The 20,949-nt window shown below is 46.9% G+C and overlaps 1 protein-coding gene across 2 annotated transcripts in view; it reads left to right on the top strand.

The window, feature by feature from the left end:
- Nucleotides 1–20,949, top strand: part of PLXNA4 (plexin A4) — a 457,885-nt gene that overhangs the window by 267,474 nt on the left and 169,462 nt on the right. For both annotated transcript variants that reach the window (XM_030825648.1, XM_030825649.1), the window contains exon 4: nucleotides 13,323–13,454. In XM_030825648.1, coding sequence (XP_030681508.1) covers nucleotides 13,323–13,454 — 132 coding nt within the window. The remainder of the gene's footprint in view (nucleotides 1–13,322; nucleotides 13,455–20,949) is intronic.

Below are 20,949 nucleotides of genomic sequence, written 5' to 3'. Positions count from 1 at the left end.
CTGGTGACACTGAAATTATAGTGCCTACTTTTAGAAGAATTGTTGCTGAGTACAGGTTTGAAGCCAGAAAATGTAAACTTCAGTGTGGGGCTCCACTTATTGGCTAGTGAGCTTGGGTAAGATGAATAACATGTAACCCCTGCACTCAAGAAGCTCCTAGGGAGTGGGGAAGACAGTGAGTGCTCACAACCCCATGTAGCAATGCATGTAAGTGCCACAAGCAAGGTGTGCAAGAAGTGCCGCTGGAGCCCACAGGAGGCACCGAATCATACCGGGAGACTCTGGGGAGAGTTCTGAGACTCTCAGTTTTCCCTGAGCCGGATCTTGGGTAATGTCGCATGCATCCCTCACTTCCTTCTAACCCTCATTCAGGCCACACACACACACACACACACACACACACACACAATTATCCTAGATAGCCCAGGAACTGGGGCTACTTTGAAATCCTGGTATAGATCCCAACTGAGCAAATCTGGAATCCCCTCCTGTTCTAGGGCTTTGCAAATGCACTGACATTGCATTTCGGCCAGAAGGCAGGCAGCACCACTCTGACCAGTGTGCTTCCCAAGGGGGTGAGGAGTGAATAGAGGGAGATGCCCCAGCCTTGTTGAAGTTGCGTCCTTCCTCCACCTTCTGGGAAGCTGCACCTCTGCCCCTTGTCATAGGTGAACATGGGCTGTTCTTAGCCTCTCACTCACACACACAGCTGTCCTTGGATGGTAGCCTCAGTGCCCCTTGAAAGTGCTGGTGCCCCAATAGCTTGATGAGGCTGCAGAGGAAGAACCTAGAGCAGAGCCCAGCAGGGAGAGCAGATGTTGAGGTAACACGCACTTGTCTGACACTCCCTGGGTTATTTATTTGTCAAGGAAATTGCAGAACAGTGCCTGGGGGCTAAGCAACAGACCCATGGGCCTTCCTGCAGACAGCATGATGATGGGAGCCATATAGGGCTGGCTGCTGTGGATGCCCTTAGTGCTAGAAAGAGATTTGGTGGTCCTATAAGGACAGAACATCAAAGAAATGTAAGCTTGGAAGATAGTCTCTGAGGATGCTGGAACCCTTCTGATTTTTTTCCAATGTTAATGGGACTCGTGTGTTCATTTGTTAATTTACTAAACGTCTATTAAGCAACTGGTGTTCCCAGAGCTGCCAGGGAGCCTTGCTAGGGGAAGATGTGCTCTGCTACACCATCATCACCATCCCATTATCTCCTCTTCATCTTCACATTGGCTAACCGGGCACAGCTACATATTAACTGGCCACAACTCACAGACACGTATGTATATTGCATGTATCAGGTGCTGAACTGAGAGCGTTTCAGAATTCACCTGATGAGATCCTCGCGGCAGCTCTGAGCTCCAAATTCTGAGACCCGTGTTTCAGCTGAGGATGGCAAGCAAGTCTGAAAAGTCCTGCCTGAGGTTGCAACATCTATAATAGACAGAATCAGCAGTCGAGCTTGGTTGCCTGCACAGCCCTAGGCTTAAGCTCTACACCACTGGCCTGCCCTCAAGATGTTGACACACTCATGGCTGTCACACCCTATAGCTTATAAGGGAGTCACTCTAGGGTGGTGGTGCCAACTGGTAAATCTGGGATGTGAAGGGAGAGGGAGGTGAAGCTGCTTCTGAGGCTGCGATGAAGGCACCCTTTGCTAGTGCAGTTGATTTGTTGAGTCTCTGCTCTGTGCTGAACTCTGTGCTAGTAACATCCTTCCTCTGAGTTAGTACCTGGATGACTACTGACGGTGCGGTAGCAGCTCACACAGGAGTCCCTGGATTCCCAGGCTTCTCTCTACTTCTGTTTCCTTTGGGCCTCCAGCTGCACAGGGGTTTTCTCCTGGTTCTGGTGTACCTGCACGAAGCATCGGCTGGATCCCACTCCAGAGGAGGCCAGATTTCCAGCAGGAGAGGAACATGGACTGTGCCAGCCCCAGCATCCTTGCACACCTGTTCCCAGTCCTCATTGTCTCGCAGTCATCAACCCCTTTGTCATTGCAACAGTTGTGTGGGCAGAGAGGAGAGGAGGCAGCCTCCCCATGTGTGGGGGCAGAGATGAACGTGGCTTGTCCAAGCTGTAGGATGAGGCAATAGAGGCATGTGGATGAGGAGCTGGCGGTCCTGGTTCTGGCCTGCGTCTCTGGGCCTGACACCGTGCAGAGCCACTGACTCTGCTTTTGGAGACTGGCTCTGCTTCTCCCCAGCATCCTGCCAGCCCCACCTCTGCCCTCCATCCTCCCTGGGTCCTCAGAGATGCCGCATCTCTCAGCGAGCCCAGGCTGTGGTTCTCCACTTCCCCTCCTGCAGCTTGGTCAGACCATAGGCATGAAACTGCTTTGTTCTTTCTCCATAAAGTCGTTGGCTTTCTGAGTCTCTCCTGAGTTAAAGCAGACTCAGGGTTTCCTGGACAATTCCTGTAGCTTCAGGGCAGCCACAGGAAGGTCTCTGGGTCCATTTTGTTCTGTACAATTCATCCTAAAGAGCACAGACTCTTTAGTCCTGGTTCCCTGCCCTCTATTGTCTTCAGACAGCCCAGAGCTAAGCTGTGGGTCCTCTTCTCCCTCTCCTGCCCTTAGGTGAACTTGTCAGATGTTGGGAGTCCAATCTGCAGGCCACATCTTCTAGCCTGTTTATCTATGGCACATATAGAAACCTTCTAACCTCTTTATATCAGGGTTGTGTTCTCAGTGGGCTTGGATGAAAATCATAGGGATCCATTCATTTGAATAGTAATCGTTGCACATTAATCATTGCTAGTATTTATCAAAACCCCCTCACTCTGCTAAGTATTATCCATGCTTGGGACATTATCATACTTGCACAATAATGATAACGATGAGGTATTGTTATTATTTCTGTTTTTCATATGAGGAAAGTGATACTCAGGAAAGTTTAGTAGATTGTCTGAGGCTGCACAGTTCCTAAGTGTCAGAGTTGGGAGTCACGCTGTTTGCCCCTGGACTTCACCACTCCTGCGCTGCCAGTGCACCCCAGCTCAGGATTCTAGTCTTTTGCAACATGGATGAGCGTGGTCCATCTGCCAGGTGTCAGAAGGAGCTGATGCGTGTAAAGTGCATGGCATGGTATGTGGCGCATGGCAGGTGGTGAATTAACTATCTATTCATGGGAACTTGTTTTCCTAGGAGTGGGAGTGGCCCAGGCTCCTTTCTAACCAGAGGCACATGAGAAATGGCCAACCAAGATTTTAGGGTGCAGGCTATCCAAAGAAGTTGTGGCTCTGGGGTCACAGGGTGGCTGACCTACCAAGGTTTCAAACCTGTAACTTTAGCACACAGTGCTCTCTGGCGAGTCTCTGGGAATGGTGCAATCAATGAAGCTGTTTCAAAATATTCCACATGTGAAATATGCTGGTTTGAACCTTTTCCTGGTATGTTCTTTACATCAGCCCTATTGACTTCCCTTTTTATTTCTTCAGCATCTTTCTCTTCTGGAATCGTAGCTTGTTCTTTGTGTCACCACTCAAGCAGGTGGGGAAGGTTTGGAGGCCATTATCCCTGGTTTCTTTTTGGTTTGGACATCGCAGGGCAAGAAGTTCCTAATGGCAGCGTAGAAATCATTATTTGGCTCTGAGAATGTGTGTAATGGGAGACCCAAAGGGACCGATTGTCCCAGCAGTGTTTGGTAACACGGCACGGGATTCGTGCACACACGCTGCCTGTCTAATTAATTACTGTTTACACTCTTGCAGTTCCCTTTGCATCCCCTTTCTCCTGGCTGGAATCAGGAAATCAAAACAAAGTGCCTCATGGAGCTATTCTGGGGCAGCCTAAGCAGCATGAACACAGAAGCAGGGTTTACGCCCACCTTCCAAGCCCTGAGACTAAAGGCAGGAAGGCACGGATGTGGCGTCAAACAATCCACCCTGCTGGCGAAACAGGGCACCTACCGGCCACATGGGCCTGGCTGGGCAGTTTCCGCTTCACTTTTGCTATAGCATCTCCCAGTTACAGTGAGAGAAAGCCCCTAACTCGTTCCTTCACTGTAAAATAGGGGAGCTCTACACCAAGAGGATGAAGAAACACGAAGATGATTACTTTGAGTGTTTTCATTCATTCATTTATTCAACAAATGTTTATTGAGCACCTACTCTGTGGCATGGTTCAAGGGTCTGAGATATATCCCTTGATAAAGTTTTCTGCTCCCGTGGTGTGTATGGTCTAGCAAGGGTGTAAACAATAACCATCATAAATGAATGCAGGACACAGTACGTCAGAAGGGGACAAGTGCTGTGAAAAAAAGCAAAAGCAGAATGGGGAAAGGGGATTGGAAATCCAGGGGAGAGGCAGGAGGGAATAATTTTAAAAAACAAAAGCCCTGGGGAAGATGAGAGGTGCTTCTATGAGTGCAGTCTTATTCTCAGATGCCCTTGGTGTGGGGTTGTAGGGATACTGGCAGTGAGGGCCTGGGGTGTGAGGGAGCTCCTCTGGTGGGGAGATGGACTTGCAGCCCATCAGAGTCTGATGGGAACTAAGAAATCCTCCAGTCCAGCAGCCTGCAAACTAGGCAGCTCTTCCACAAGGAAGGGCCCCTTTCTGAAGACGTTTAACCCACAACCAGCCAGTTGCCAAGATACTCAGACCTCATGCCCATATTCACATCTATCTTCCTGCCAACCTGCTGCACCCTTCCCAGCTCCTCTTTGTCCCAGACACAGTTGTATCACCTGTCCTCTCTCCCATTTCACAGAATGAGAAAGGGAAAGTTCTAGAGATTGTGTTTGAGCTGAGATGTGGCCCCATCTTCAGAGCCAGAGAGTGCACATGTGTATACATGTGTGTGCACACATGTCTGTGAGTGTGCATGTGTGTCTCCTGGTTCCAGCTGTGGCAACTCAGACCCAGAATCAGCTTCTCAGGCCATTCATTCATTCATTCAACAATGAGTACCTACCCTGTGCCTGATTCTGGCATTCTTTGGTGTGCTAATTCTTCCTTTCAGGTGCCAGTGACAGTGATGAGGGCTACATCATTTAGAACCTGTGGGTCCAACTGAGTAGACTGCATATCTATGATCCAAATGGCTCACAGTTTGCTCCCTCCTGAGAGACATCGTACCGCTGTTGTGTGCCAGAGATATGGCTGGTCGCTCATTGCTTGCCAAGGATCTTTGTTGCTGCCTCCTTGAGAGCCAGGTCAGAGCCAGGAGAGCGACTCAGGACAGCTAGGAGAGCTGAAGTCATGTGCTGAAGGCTTCTGAGAGGAGCCAAACCTGGCCCCCTTACTTCCCTCCTTTGGCTCCTCACCTATCCCTGCCTGCCCCGATGAAGTCTCCCTTTTGCAAACTGACTGGTTTGCATTTTGTTGCAAGGGATCTCCTTCCAATTCTGGGCACTTCAAGGCCTAACTCTGGCTCTGGCATGGCTGGAATATGGGGCGCCTCCCCACAAGCCCCTCCACCTCTGGCCCTGTGAGCAAGGCCTGACCTCCTGTCCTGACCACCAGCTGGTTTGCCACGTGCCTCTGTGTTTGAGGTTTGAGGGTCTAGGTGGGGAATTCAGATTTGCCCTGGGACATATGCCTCCAGGTTTGCTCTGTTCCCCTCTCCATCTACAGTTCCAGCTCTATATCCCTGCCTGTTGGATAAGACCCCACCCTTGCATTCTTATACCTGGGCCCAGCTCCCAAATCTCAAAGGTGTAGACCTCCATTAGGAAGTTTGGGGAGGATGTGAAGGGAGAGAGGAAAGGGAGAGTGCAGAGGTGGCCTGCATCTTTAGAGATGAATAGCACTGTTTGCTCATTAGGGAGATTAGTCCAAGCAAGACGGCAGCCAGAATGCTCTAGTGCAAGCATCTGCCTGCTACTGGGAGACTATATTTATTGTTCAATCCTTCAATGGATGTAAATAAACAGCCCGGCCCAGATAATGTTCCAATAAACAAACAAGCAGCTGCCAGGAGCTCCCCGGATGGCTGACCTTTGCGGAGGCCACGCTGCTGATGTTTCAATAGCAGTCTGTCTGGCAGTGTAGAGACTCACCGTGCCAGGGATGGAGATAGGTGGTGGTGCCCACTGGTGGATCGGCAGGGGGCCAGCGGGGCTGGAGGAAAGGGGCTGGCTGCCTTGGAAGATCCCAGGCCGGGGACTGAGTGGCTGGGGATGCAGATGCCTGGATACCCAGAGTAGAGTGTGTGTGTGTGTGTGTGTGTATGTGTGTGTGTGTGTGTGTGTGTGTGTGTTCTTGGTAAGCTGCATGTAGTGTGGAGTAGTGCAGTGCACACTGAACACTGTAGTGGAGGTTTCTGTGTGGCACAGGCAAGATGATGCTCAGTCCTTAAGTGCTCATGTGGCCTCACCTGTCGTTAATATTGAAATGCATCTATGCAATTGGTAGTCAGTTGCTGCCCCCAGCCCCAGAAGCCCACCACCGTCTAGGTGTCCCACTTATCACCACTCTCTCCCAGGGCAGTATTACTTGGTGCAGGTAAGAGTCTCCAAGAATCCCCTCCCATAGCGATGATTCTGGCTGACTGGTTGGTCCCCTCCCACGAGCAGGGGTACCAGAGGTCCTGCTGCACAGGAGGTTTGCCCAGAGTGTGGGAAGAGAAGGCATGAGTGCATCAAATGAGCCTGGATTAGAATGAGGCCCATGCAGCAGCATTCTGACTTGATGGGGACCATACAGCTGGTTGGAACATACAGCCCAAGAATGCCCAAAAAGTCAGGGCAATGGGGCACACTGCACTGTGGTGTAGCTTGAAGGTCCCTGGGAGACACAAAGGGGTTACAGCAGAGGACAGGGCCGGTTGGGGTTGGCAGTGGTTGCAAAATCTCAATGGAGCTTGTCTCCAGGGGGATAGTCACCAAACCAAATTATTAGCAAGGTCAGTTGGTGAGTGTAGAATCAATACACAGGAAAGAGAATAGTCTAGAATTGTGCTGTCCAATATGGTAGCCTCTGGCCGCATAGCGAGCACCTGAAACGTGGCTGCTCCAAACTGAGCTGTGCTGTAAGTGTAACATGCACCTCAGGTGGCAAAGGTTTAGTTAGTATGAGGAAAAGAATGTAAAATGTCTCAATAATAATTTTTATACTTGTAGACATGCTAACGTGATCATATTTGGGGTATATTGGGTCAGATTAAACATATTATGAAAATTAATTTTACTTGTTTTTTAAAATTTGGCCACTACTAGAAAATTTTGAATGACATATGTGACCCACATTTGTGGCTTGTACTATCTTCCGTTGTCCAGTGCTGTTCTGGAACATTCTACGGGGGCTGAGGTGAGGCCTGCAGGGGCACCCATCCCTACCACAGAGGACACAGTGGCTCTCTGATCTCTAGTCTCTCTCTCTCCTCAAGATGATGCTGCAGGAAGATGATAAAAATCTTCCCCTCGGACGCCCTTTTTCCAATTTTTACTCTAACCCTCTTGTCAGTATGTTACGTCTTTATGAAATCTATTAGTCCTGCTAATTTTGCTACTTCAGATCAGTCTTCCTACTGATCTAAAAGGTTTCATCCCCTAAGGTGGCTTTGAGTAAATCTGATGTTACGTGCTACACGTTGTATTAGTCAAGCTCTCATCACTGGCAGTGCCATATTGGTAGCTCTTGGTCATAATGCTCCCTGACCACTAGCCTCGCCTGGAGCTGGGCTGATCATCCTTGGTTAAACTCCAGCTGGCCAGATCTCCTGAGAAGAACAAAGAGAGGCCTTTGAACACTCCTGTGCCATAGCATTTGCCACCTGGCATTACTTGTGTGAAATCTGAGCCCTCCAGGAGACAGGCCTCCTGGAAGGCAGGGCTGGCACTTACCACCTCTCCTCTCTAGGAGAGGCCCCAGAACAGTGGGCATTCAACAGACACATGGTGGGTGTGGGATGTGTCGCTCCGTCAAGGGACACACAGGATTGGGGTGTGGTTTCCTCCTTGGTGTCATCCTCAGAGATTAACATCTTCCAAACACCCAGTGTACCTTTGTGACCCGTGATTAGTTTCTTTACATTTTCTTTTTTGAGACAGAGTCTTGCTCTGTCGCCCAGGCTGGAGTGCAGTAGCACCATCTTGGCTGACTGCAAGCTCTGCCTCCTGGGTTTAAGCTATTGTCCTTCCTCAGCCTCCCGAGTAGCTGGAACTACAGGCGCCCACCACCACGCCCAGCTAATTTCTGTGTTTTTAGTAGAGACAGGGTTTCACCATATTGGCCAGGATGGTCTTGATCTCTTGACCTCGTGATCTGCCCACCTCGGCTTCCCAAGGTGTTGGGATTACAGGTTTGAGCCACAGTACCCGGCCAATTTCTTTACATTTTCTACCAAAAAAAAAAAAATCGACTTCTGTTTTCATCCTTTCTCATTGTTTAGGTGATCCACAAGTATCTATACTATGTAAAAATAAGAAATCTAGGCTGGGTCCAGGGGCTCACGCCTGTAATCCCAGCCCTTTGGGAGACCGAGGCGGGCAGATCATGAGGTCAGGAGTTTGAGACCAGCCTGGCAAATATGGTGAAACCCCGTCTCTACTAAAAATACAAAAATTAGCTGGGCGTGGTGGTAGGTGACTGTAATCCCAGCTACTCAGGAGGCTGAGGCAGGAGAATCGCTTGAACCCAGGAGGCAGAGGTTACGGTGAGCTGAGATCGTGCCATTGCACTCCAGCCTGGGTGACAAGAGCAAGAATCTGTCTGAAAACAAAAACAAACAAAAAAGAAATCTAATTTGTTCAAGCTGTCATGTTACAAGTGTTGGGGTGGCCTCTGCATTGGTGACTGAACTGTGGCCACTGGTCAGTGTGTCTCCTTTCGTCTCAACTATTTCTTTCTGGCATGGGCTGTCTTTCCTAGGCTGTTCTTGAGTTGCAGGCATCTGGATTGTGTTCCTACCTTATGAGGGGTGAACTGAATGTGATCTCGTATGTTCGGGTGAACTTGACCAAGATGACGGCTTCTGTTCGTCTGTTTTTCTATGAAATCTTACTTAAATGCTGCCTAACATTTTGTGGGCCTTTTTGGCTGCCTGAGTATTGGGAGTAGTAAATGGTGGCTCTGATCCCTTCCTCGATCCTGACTCTTACCTCGATTATAACTAGCAGCTCAGATATCAGAGACTGTGGTTGTCTTACATTTATTCAGTAATTACTTACTAAGCACCAACCATGTATCAGGGATTGCACTGAGTACAGCAGACATGACCTCTTCCTTGGGAGACTCATGGTCCCAGGGCTATTTGCCCATGTGGCAACTGTCAGCCCCTGCAGAGGGTGGACCATTTTTTTTTTTGTAGTTCACCTTTGTTGTTGGACTTCTTGCTGTCCCAAAGAGTTTAGAATCATTTGCACATTTTCCTCTTCCTCCTCCAGATCATTTATAAAAAATATTAAATGAGACTAGTCGTAACACTTGTTACTTCTCCATGCAGAAACCTGTCTTTTCCTGTCTCTTAGTCAGTTCTCTCTCTCCATGGCCAAACTGCCCGAAGTCCCACGGAGACTCATTATTTTTAAATACCTTTTCATGTGGAACCTTGTCAAAGGCTTCTGGAAAATCTAAATAGCTAAGAGACAAGCACTGAGCTAGGAATCAGGAGACCTGGGTTCTAGTCTTATATGCCATTGGTTTATCATTGAACTTGGGGCAAGGCACAGAACAGCCTCCATCTCTGCTGCTTCATCAGGAAGATGAGAATGATTATTCTGGCAATCAACATCATAAAAATTTTACAACCATCAGCTGAGACAGTGTTATTTAAGAATGCTTTGCAAGGTATAAAGCAAAAATATAAGGGATCACTATTTAGAAAATTTACAACAGCATCTTCATTCATATGCACGTTTCTCTCCCAGAACTGCAGTAGATAAAGACATGGCTCCTCCAGCACCCCTGCAGTGATGCTTGTTTAAAATCAACTCCTTTGACTTCTTGAAGGAATGCAGGTTTACATAAACAATAGTGCCGGGTTCAGCGTGAGCCTTTGGTGTAGTGTGTGAACTCATAGAAGCATGATCACTGGAATCAATCAGACCCTGGTATGGGTGCAGCTTGTGCCATCCGCCAGATGTGTGACCTTAACCAAGTTATTTAACCTTTTTGTGCCACGCCTGTAAATGGGGACAATATTAATGCTTACTTTACTGAGTTCTGAGATTTAAATAAGAAAATAAATATATATAAAATGCCTACCATCGTCCCAGACCCATAATGGCCACTCAATAAATAACAACTCTTGTTCTATTTGTCTATGTTAAGGGTCCAAGAGCCGGCAGCTGGTCCATTCTACCTAAATTTTTGGATTGCTCATCAAACATTCAGTAAATTCCATCCTAAACTCTTTTATCCATGTCTTGTGTAAATTTTTTCAACAGATGAATAAATAATGCTTTTCTTTGGTTTTCTGAAAAGTTGTTGGAGGGTGGGGTGGGAAAAGAGAGAAGGAGCCTTTCCAATTACATATTTCTCACTGGCAGAGTGCGGAGGGTGGGGACTTTTCTGCATCCAGCCTCCTTACAGAAGGCCAGGCCTATGGAAACTTGTCCAGTTGGTGCTTCCTCATCCACCCCTCTGTCCATCCCCCAAGTCATCTGGCTTCCTTTGATGTCCAGCCACACCCAGCAAACCCCTCATCCTAAGGAGCAGGGAAGTTGGAGTCGAAAGATAAAGGAGACTGCTCAGGCACTGAATGTAATTTCATTTGGGGATCAGGCCAAGGGGCACTGGATGGAGCTTAGTTCCGCCAGCACTCCCCCAGGGACCCTGCTCTGGTCGACGGTGGCCTGAGGGGGCTGGAGACCAGCCAGGGCATTCGGTATCACTCTCTGATTCTGCTCCAGGGGCACCTCACAGCTGGGGATGAAGCTTGGCTGGGCTAGGGGCCAAGGCCATCATTGCGCAGTCAGACTTGGGTGGTAATCCCAATCGGTTTTGCATAAACTCCTGTTTCATCCAGATTAGGAAAGGACCTGGCCAACATGGACATCTGGTGGCTTGGGGGTGGGCATAGAAGAAGGAAGGCTCTGGGAATCAGAGGCATTTCCATTTTCGATACTAACCATGACTCCTTAAATCCTTTAACTATTGTTTTCATGGGCTTAATGGGAAACTATCAAAGAGGAATCTGAACTACATTCATTTATTTATTCATTTTCAAAATAAATATTTGTCAAGCTCAAGTGTTTGAGCACCAAAATCAAGAATGACCAAAGAAAGTCTCAGGAATTGTACAGACTAGAGACAGACCCTGACCTCAGCTCCCTGCCTTTAGGTGGCCACCACCGGGAGACATACGGGAAACCCTCCGGGAGCAAGGACTGTCACGTAACTGGTGGTAGGAAAAGCATGGACTTCCACAGTCAAACTGAATTCTAATTCTGTCCCCAGATTTTATCGCACAGGCCAGTTGTTTAATGTACCTGGGTATCATTTTTCTCATCTATTATCAGTGCATCCGCTAGGACTTTTGATGTTGCAAAAAAAACCTTTGTATTACTTTAACATAAAGAAACTATCTGCAGTAACTAGAAAGTCCCAATGTCCAGCAGGCTTTAGGGTTACTTTGATTCAGTGGCTCAGCGATGTCACCAAAGAACAATTTTTTCCCATCTCTGTGCTTGACTCTCCCTGGTTCCAGTTCCCCTCCTTGTTAGGAGAGGGCTGCCCACAGATCTTTGAGCTCCAAGTTCATTTTACCCCTTTGAGAGTGAGGAAAGACTGCCTCTTCCCTCTACCATGAGTACCTGCTTTGCTCTGATTCAGGTTGATTGGCTTGAGCCTATTTTCTCTTAATCACTGTGGCAGAGAGTAAGATCAAGCTGGTTTGTTTATGCTCATCAAGGACAACCTGGGAAGCAGGAAGTGGGTTCAATCCCACCCAAAAGGTGGGAGAGGGTGGAGTGGATGCTGGAGGGGCACATGAGCCGCGATGAATGAACATTAAACCCACAGGATTGAGAGGATTACGTCAATAAGGAATTGTGTGCAAAACCATCTCCCAGTACCTGACGTCCATGAAGCTTAAAAATAACGCTTAAAAGGAAATTTTAAAAATCAGAGTCCAGAACAAACCTAAAATCAAGCAAATAAACCACAAAATAACCTGATATCAGAGTTCATGGACTCAAGAGAAATGAAAGGTGGGAGCCTTCTGGGGGACCTGGTGTGGTCAGTTGTCATTAATGTGGTGTTCTTTCTGTAATTTAGCTCTTCAGACTGACTCTTTTATTCTCCTTGATCTTGTGAGAGGTTAAAAATTACACATTAAAAATTAAAAATAAGAGTGCCTAATGGGAATATTTGGAATATAATTTTTTTCTTTAGTTTTATTGTTGAAATCTCTAAAATTACACTACGTGTACCTTACAGTCTTGTGTGTGGTGGGGAAGTATGGTGATCCCCTAGTTCTTGCCTAACCATACTCTCAGTAATATTTGTTCCTGATTTATGGGAGTAGTGTTATTAGCACTGACTGTGCAGCGGTCATGTTGGATCTATGCACTCAAACACAGGATGGTTCCAGAGACCTTGGCCAACATCCCGAAGCCAGACAAGCATCATGTAGGGTTGGAAAGCTCATGTCTTTTCTAGGTTAGTTCTCATTCATGGGGCATGTGGGCAGAAGTCCTCTTTCTATTGTCTCTACGCTATCCCAGCATTTCTAAGAAGGACTTGTGGATGGCCGGGGATGATCTATTCAGCTGAGTGTTTGCAGAAGGTTGTGGATGACTCATGCCTGAAGCACATTTTCCTGTAATTCCCATATCCCTTTCCCTGGGGGCATGAACAAAACCTCTAGAAGGTTTCAGGACCTAATGGTATAAGTATAAGCCACTATTTCAATGGCCAAAAAGAGACCCTCAGTGTGAAACCTTTGGGGTTGGCCCCCTGCCTGGTTGCCTTTCAGGGTACAGCAATGACATCTGGGTAGCAGTTCCCATCCTTACACTGACATGTTTTTCTACTAACAAATGCAGAAAATAATATTGCCTTTCCAATGCAGGGTGACACTCTGATCTGAGGCAGCTTCAATTACATGCTGTTCCTCCATGTCTCAGAGCCTCATCTTTTTCTCCAAAGACCAGCAAGAAAGGCATCAAATGCTTGAGCCTGAGGCATAGGGAACCAGGGAGATCAAAACTGGATTCTTGATGAAGCCCAGCTTGGTCCCCCACTTCCCTCTCTGCCACTCCCATCCTGAGGCCCTTGGTGAGCTTATGTCACTCCACTCCTTGGCTTTAGCCTGTGAGCACTGTAGAGACAGAACTCATGCCCTCTCCCTTGGCTGTTGACAGGATCTCTGGCTGAAGTTTGGCTGTGAGCAGTGCAGGATCTGAACTCATATTGGCTCTCCTCTTCTTCTCCACAGATCCGGGTGGATGGACCCAGGGGCAACGCCCTCCAGTATGAGACAGTGCAGGTGGTGGATCCCGGCCCGGTCCTCCGGGATATGGCCTTCTCCAAGGACCACGAGCAACTCTACATCATGTCAGAGAGGCAGGTAAGGCTCTTTCGGCTCTGCTAGACATTTGTCTTACAGCTAAATACAAGCCTGTGGCTCAGTACAAACCTTAGGAGGCCAACTGCAGAGAGGTGATTTGATTTATTTGGCGTAGTGTGTATCTTTTCAGTTATGCTGCCTGGGGACTGAGGCTTGGTGTTCTGAAACAGGAAAGAAACATTTAAAATATCAAAATATTGGAGAGTCTAGAACAAATCCACTAACTTCAAAATCATGCGTATATGTTCAGGGCCAACATTTGCTTTCTTTTGAAGGAACGTCATACAGATGCCCAAATTGTGGGTCCAGATTTCCCTATACAAAATGCGATCTCATACCAAAGTCACCTTCCTGGCCCCCAGGAAGCCTGTGGGATCAAGAATTTATTGCCAAAAGCACATAGTTAAGGGAGCACCATGGTCAGGACTCAGAAAACAGTCTGTGTGATGAGATGCAATGGGGTAGGGCACGGCCTGAACTTTTGTGTATACATACAACTCTTTGTGGAAACTCCAGCAAATGCCATGGAGCCCACCCGAGAAGAACAGATATGGTGCAGGTTTGCTGATGCTGAGTAGGAAGTAGAAAACCTGGGCTTGGTTCTCAAACTGAGCTAAGAACGAAGTAAGTTTTTCTGGAGTCCCTGAGCTCAGGCCAGGAGTCATATGTCTGCAGCAGGCAAAGGAAGGGGTTTCACCTTGGACATCCATGTATTTAAGGGTATTTCCTGGAGTCCTCTAATTCACTGCCTGGAGTGCTCCACCCCACAACACACAGCCCACCCCAAGTGTGGCGCAGCACTGCCGTACCTCTGCCCTGTGGCCTCTGTGGAGGATGGGTCGTTCCTGGGAGCTGTCCCTCCAGCCCATGAATATGTATGCATTAGCTCTGAGTGGCAGCAGCGGCCATGAGGGGCAGATCTCCTCTCTTTTTCATCCTCGTCAGCATGGCCTGAACTCTCTGGAGGACCCTGCTGACAGAGTCTGGATTGTTCTGCCTGGACCCTCTTGGCATTGTGGGGGAGATGAATTCCACATTATGCCACCCACGGGGCTTGTGCATTATGCCTTAGCAGTCACAGGAGTTCTGCCCTCCCCAAGAGCTCGATGACATCTTCTCTTGGTATCGGACTCCCCGTTCTCCCGACTTCAGCCACACTGGGACCCATTGTACCCTGGTTGATGCTGCTATGGCTTGGGAATGGTCTCATTCCCAAGGTGGGGTGGAAAGTGGAGTATTTTTTGCTGGGAGGGGAGACTACCGAGATGGAGCCTGCAGCTGGGCATGAGGCTTCCCATTTGTCTACATTCCTTGCTTTTATAACAGCTTCCACACTCCCCACTCCCAGCCCACCTCTGAGGCCCTAGGAGCTGAGGGGAAGCAGCTTTCCTTGGTGGCACGAATCATCTGGAGAAGATCTTCACAAGACATTGAATATTCCAGATTTCTTGCCTGATCTGAAAGCCAGCATTTCTGAACCTGGGACTTAAAACATAAGAGGACTTTCAAAGATGGAAACTATAAACAGAGCCAGGCACAGTATCTTGCACCTATAATCCCAGCTGCTCAGGAGGCCGAGGCAGGAGGATTGCTGGAAGGCCAGGAGTTCAAGGCCAGCCTGGGCAACATAGCAAGACTTTGTCTCTAAAAAAAAAAGAGAGAAATTAAAAAAAAAAAACAGGAAGTAAAGCTGATAATATGAGTTATCAGCCCCCTTTGAGAACTGAGTCAGGATTCTGAGCATCACTCCTTCCCTGGAGGTGCCCATCTGAACCCTTGTCCACCTCTTTGTCCTCAGCTGTTTCCGCTTGGATGGGTAATGTTGTCACTATCCATTCAGGCTTGGCAATGAGGCATCCTGAGAGCTCCATATTATGGGCACATTGGAAAGGAAGGCAGGAATGAATAGAGCCAGGGTTTTCATCCATTCCAGGGCTGCTCCACACAGATGTGGAGACTGGCCTGCCATCCAAATGACCATCTCGAAGGCCTAACACCTGGGCTGACACTGGTTTCCACTGGGCTTGTGGATTCTTGGTGGAGATTTGTGGAACGGTGCAATGATTAAGTCCACAGGTGTTGCCCTTGGAATGTCTGAGCGTGAATCTTAAATCTCATTTACTAAGTGTAGTCTCTGTTAAGTTCCTAACCTCCTTAAGATTCAGCATTCTTTACTGTCCTATGTAGGTGACAATAATATCAGATAGTTTTGTTCCAAGAATTGAATGAGATAGGCATATAATAAGCTTAGAACCATGGCTGGCACAGAGTAAGTGCTTGTTAAATGGAGAAACTCTTGTTTTTATGACTCTGTGACAGGAGTTTCCAGACACTGGCCATGTTTAGAGTCAGGCAGGGGCTGGTATTGAGATTCTAGATGGTCCATCTGGGTTGGAGCACAGCAGCCCAGGTGAGACCAAGGGAGGCAGGGAGCAAAAATCCAGTCCCAGGGGAGAGCACATCAGGAACCCAGGCCTGCTTGACAGGCTGGGCATGCGGAGTAGAGCTCAGGGCAAAGCATCTTGATAAATATACCTGGGTATTTTCCAGACCCAGTGCATCAAGACTAATTCCAGCCTCCTTCAGGTGGTGGGTCTCCCTCAGCCATGATGGGTCAGAACACTTTGCACACTGTGTCTGCAGGCTAAGGGCATAGCTTAGCCATGATGTCAGCACGGCCTGGAAAGCACTTTCCTTTCTTATCTGACTAATTTTTCCTTGTCCTTCAAAACTTAGCTTGGCTGTCACATTCTTCACTGGGCTATTCCTGGCCTGCAGTTAGACATGTCTATAGTAGCTCTTGTCAGACCAGGCTGTGATGATGACTTCCTTGTCTCTCGTGCTGCCAGCAGCTTGAGAGTATCCGATGCCTTGCCAGCCTAAACCTCACCTAATAGGTCCCTCATAATTTTTTGATGAATGAGTCCCCAGTGCCTTCATTTAATCAGAATTGGAAAAGAGAGGTACCAACACAAATAACCTATTGCTTCAGTTAATTTCAAAGTTCAAACTTAAGTAACTGAAAGACTGAAGTTCAGATAAAGGAAGCACCTCCTGCATGTCAGTAATCTATCACTTGTATTCATTGGCTAGGGCTGCCATAACAAAATAGCACAGACTGGGGAGCTTAAACAACAGAAATTTGTTTTCTCACAGCTTTGGATGTTGGAAGTCTGGGATCACAGTGTCAGCATGGCTGGTTTTTTCTGAGGCCTCTCTCCCTGGCTTGCAGATGGCCACCTTCTCACTGTGTCCTCACATAGGCTTTCCGCTATGTGTGCACGGTCCTGGTGTTTCTTTATGTGTCCTACTCGCCTCTTCTTCTAAGAGCACCAGTTAGATTGGATTAGGGCCTCCCTCTATCAGTCTCATTTTAACATAAACACCTTGATATGGTTTTGCTGTATCCCACCGAAATCTCATCTTGAATTGTAGCTCCCATAATTCCTTCATGTCATGGGAGGGACCCTGTGGGTGGTAAGTGAATCATGAAGGCAGGTCTTTCCCATGCTACTCTCATGATAGTGAATACGTTTCATGAGGTATGATGGTTTTCTAAGGGAAATTCCCCTGCACACGCTGTCTTGCCTGCTGCCATGTAAGACGTGACTTTGCTCCTCATTTGCCTTCCACCATGATTGTGAGGCCTCCCCAGCCATGTGGAACTGGGAGTCTGTTAAACCTTTTTCCTTTATAGATCACACAGTCTCAGGTATGTTTTTATTAGCAGAGTGAGAATGGATTGATACACACCTCTTTGAAGAACCCATCTCTGAATACAGCCATGTGCTGAAGTGCTGAAGGTTAGAGCTTCAATGTGTGAGTTTTGGGGAGACACAATTCAGCCCATTACATCACTGTCATGACTTTTGCCCTGTTCTATATTTTACATTATGTTTTTGTTTTAACTTATGATTTCAACTTGGATAACCTACTTTAACTGTCTCTTAAATAGTAGTATTATGGATCTAATGTGTTAGTGGTATATAATATGACTAATGTACTTACAAATCAAACAGAACTCTTAAAATTATTAAAACTCCATGTCTGTATCCACACAAAATCATCTATGTGTTGCTTTGGGAACCACTGATGTATTGGTTGTAGCTTGGGTTTTGACGTCCAAAGACCTGAATTCAAGGCTGAGACCTATCCTCCACTGGCCGATGGCCTTGGACAAGTCAATCAGCTTCTTTGAGTCTCAGTTTTCTCATCTGTAAAATGAAGATAATCATGATAATCTTCCATTGCAGAGCTCAAATAACACAAGAGACACATCTAGTAACGTTCAGATTGTTATTTTTTTCTTCACGTGAACTGAAGACCTAAATATTCCTGAAAGATGTGAATTAATGGCATTAAATACCAATGAGTTAGTCCAGGGGTTAACAGACTTTTTCTGTAAGGGGTCAGATAGTGAAGAGTGTAGGGTTTGTGGACCATATCATCTCTGTTGCCATTATTCAACTTTGCTGTTGTTACATAAAAGCAGCCATATATAGCATGTAAACAAATGGGGATGGCTATCTGCCAATAAAACTTTGTTCACAAAAACAGGTGAACAGCAGTAGTTTTGCAATCTCTGAGTCAGTCCTACAATGAAAATGTGTTAGATGATGACCCTGGCATTGGAGATGGTGGAGTTACTGTGTACAGGTCACTCACAGAAGTGTGGGGAGAAAATTCCTCAGCCTATTAGAATGGACCCCAGTGCCACATATCCAACTGCTGCCTGACATCTCCACTTGGACATCTGGTAGATATCTTTACTTAACATGTCTAAAGCCAAATTCCTTATCGACCCTCCCAACAATCATCACCTGTAGTCTTCTCTATCTCAGATGATAGGGATGATGGCAGATGATGGCAACTATGCCATTCAAGCTAAAAACCTTAGAGTCATCTTTGACTCCTTTCTTTATCCCTTACCCCACATCTAGTATGTCAGGAAATTCCACAGACTCTACAAAATATTTCCAGAATATGGCTACTTCCCACCACTTCATTGTTACTCACCTGGGTTGAATCCCCATGGTCTCTTGCCTGAATATTTGCAATAGCCCTCCAACTACTCTCTGTTTCCACCTTTGTCTTTCCAATCTTTTCTCCATGCAGCAGTTAATCTTCAAAAGTTTGAGTTAGATAGTGTCATTCCTCTGTTCAAATCCTTTCAATGACCAAAGTGCCTATGAAGACCCACAGGGCCTTATATGCTCTGTCTTCATGAGATGTCCAAGCTCATCACCTGCCGCTCTTCCCCCTCCCCTACTCTGCAGGGCCAGGGCAGGAGAGAGTGCTCTGGACACAGAGATGTTCTCTGTGATCCTCCTGCAATATGGCAGGCTCCTGCTTCGGGATCTTTGTCCTGGTTGTTCTCCTTTGCCTGGAATTCTATCTAGGTATCTGCCTCCCCTAAGTACCACAGTTAAAACTCTAGATTGCCTTCCACCCAGACTCATAAACTCCCAATCCCCTCTCCTCGCTCTATTTTTATCCGTAGCACTTAGTCTCTTCTTATTTGCTATATGATTCTTAATAATTGTTCTGTATTATATGTCTTCTTCATTTAAAATGTAAACTCCATAAGAATATAATTTTTTGTTTTTTAGTCTTTTTGGTTTGCTTGTATATTACAGACCCCTAGAACAGCACTGACACCTAATAAATACTCAATACACATTTGTTGAATGGGTGACTGAATGGATCTGGGCTCAAGAGAGCTGTGGTTTCAATTTTGCTGCTCTGGCTGCTCCTATAACTGAAGACTAAAATCTACCATGAAACATACTAGCATCTGTATTCCCAGATCTTAGTGGAAGGGCATCCTAAACATATGGGAGAGTGGCAATCTGGATGATAATCCAAGAGGCTTATATTGGATTGAAGGACACATTTTCTAACAGGGATCACTGTGTAAAAAACTGGTGGTAGAAAATGTGTGCTTTATGCTGTCCATTCTTACATACCAGCCTCTCTCTTCTCTGATCTTTTTGGGATCTCAGCAGGGCAGTGGCCTAAACGACCTTTTGGTCCTGGTGTTGTGTTCAATACAATGACAGGTGATACGGTTTGGCTGTGTCCCCACCCAAATCTCATCTTGAATTGTAGCTCCCATAATTCCTATGTGTTGTGGAAGGGACCTGGTGAAAGATAATTGAATCATGGGGGTGTTTTCCCCCATACTGTTCTCATGTAGTGAATAAGTCTCACAAGATCTGATGGTTTTATATTTGCTTGGCTCTCATTCTCTCTTCCCTGCTGCCATGTAAGATGTGATTGTGAGGCCTCCCCAGCCACCTAGAACTCTGAGTCCATTAAACCTCTTTTTCTTTATAAATTACCCAGTCTCAGGTATGTTTTTATCAGCAGCGTGAAAACAGGCTAATACAACAGGTGAAGAGATGAGCACAGAGATGAGCAACTGAATCAGGAGGCTTGTGAGAACTTTCCAAGTTAACAGAATGGGTGTTCATGGACCCCTCCTACCATCAGGGACATCTCATCATTCTCGGCATAAGGCCCAAGCTCCTGGCATGGCCCCTTGGCCCCTTCCTGTGACTCCTCTCCACCTCTGCAAGCTCATTTTGTGACCCTGGCCCCTGGCTTTCCATGCACCAGCAAACAGGCCTCCGTTCTGTCCCTGAGCCCAGCTCCTTCCTGCTGCAGAACTTGCACGCTCACTGTTTCCTCTGCTGTGGAAACTCTCTGGCTTTTCCTGTGGCTGGTTCCTCCTCATGCCTTGGTTTTTGCTCAAATATCGTGTCCTCAGAGAGGCCTTCACTGGCCACCCTACATAAATATCCCTCACCCTGGAATCTTGACTTCTTCCTATTAAGTCTTTTTGTTTACTCCCTTCTGCTGCCCACCACAGTATGAAAATTACCTGTTTATTTCCCATCCCTATGCATTAGCATATAAGTTCCTGGAGGGCAGGGACCTTGTCTCTCTTGTGTCTAGCAGGTAGATGAAGACCTCACCCAGAGAAAGGGCCAGGTATATTCTTGTAGAGTTAATATGAGTGAATGAGCTTTGGACTTCATCTGTTTGTGATGAAGAGCAGCCCTTCTTTGAGAGCACTCTGATTTTGGTGAGGCTGAGACCTCCTGCCTGGAGATGATGCCTGAAGACTTAAATAGAGATGGCAGGATTCTGAGTTTTGTTAAGAACCAGATAACTTTGATTCAGTCAGCAACCTGGCAAGCTCTAGGGTGTTACCTCTGCCCCTGAGGAATGTTCTCCTTTACCATTTGGTGGGCAGGGGCTGCTCTCTCTTCTAAACATTCTTTCATCCCTTCTTGTCCCTAGTTTCTTTGTGGATGGAGATGCTGGTCTCTGCCACCTCCAGCCTCCCTCTGATTTACCTGATACCACACTGGGTGACACAGAGTGCAGGAAAGAGGCATTTGACAGTCAGGGGAAATATTTTGCATCATATTTTAGTAGTCATGAAACAGTTAATGAATCCATAGTTAAAGAAGTATCCAGAGAGATCAAC

This window comes from Nomascus leucogenys, chromosome 13 (genome assembly GCF_006542625.1).
Source record: "Nomascus leucogenys isolate Asia chromosome 13, Asia_NLE_v1, whole genome shotgun sequence".
Classification (NCBI taxonomy): domain Eukaryota; kingdom Metazoa; phylum Chordata; class Mammalia; order Primates; family Hylobatidae; genus Nomascus; species Nomascus leucogenys.
The sequence above is the reverse complement of the archived record's forward strand: the minus strand, read 5'-3'. Positions and strand labels throughout refer to the sequence as shown.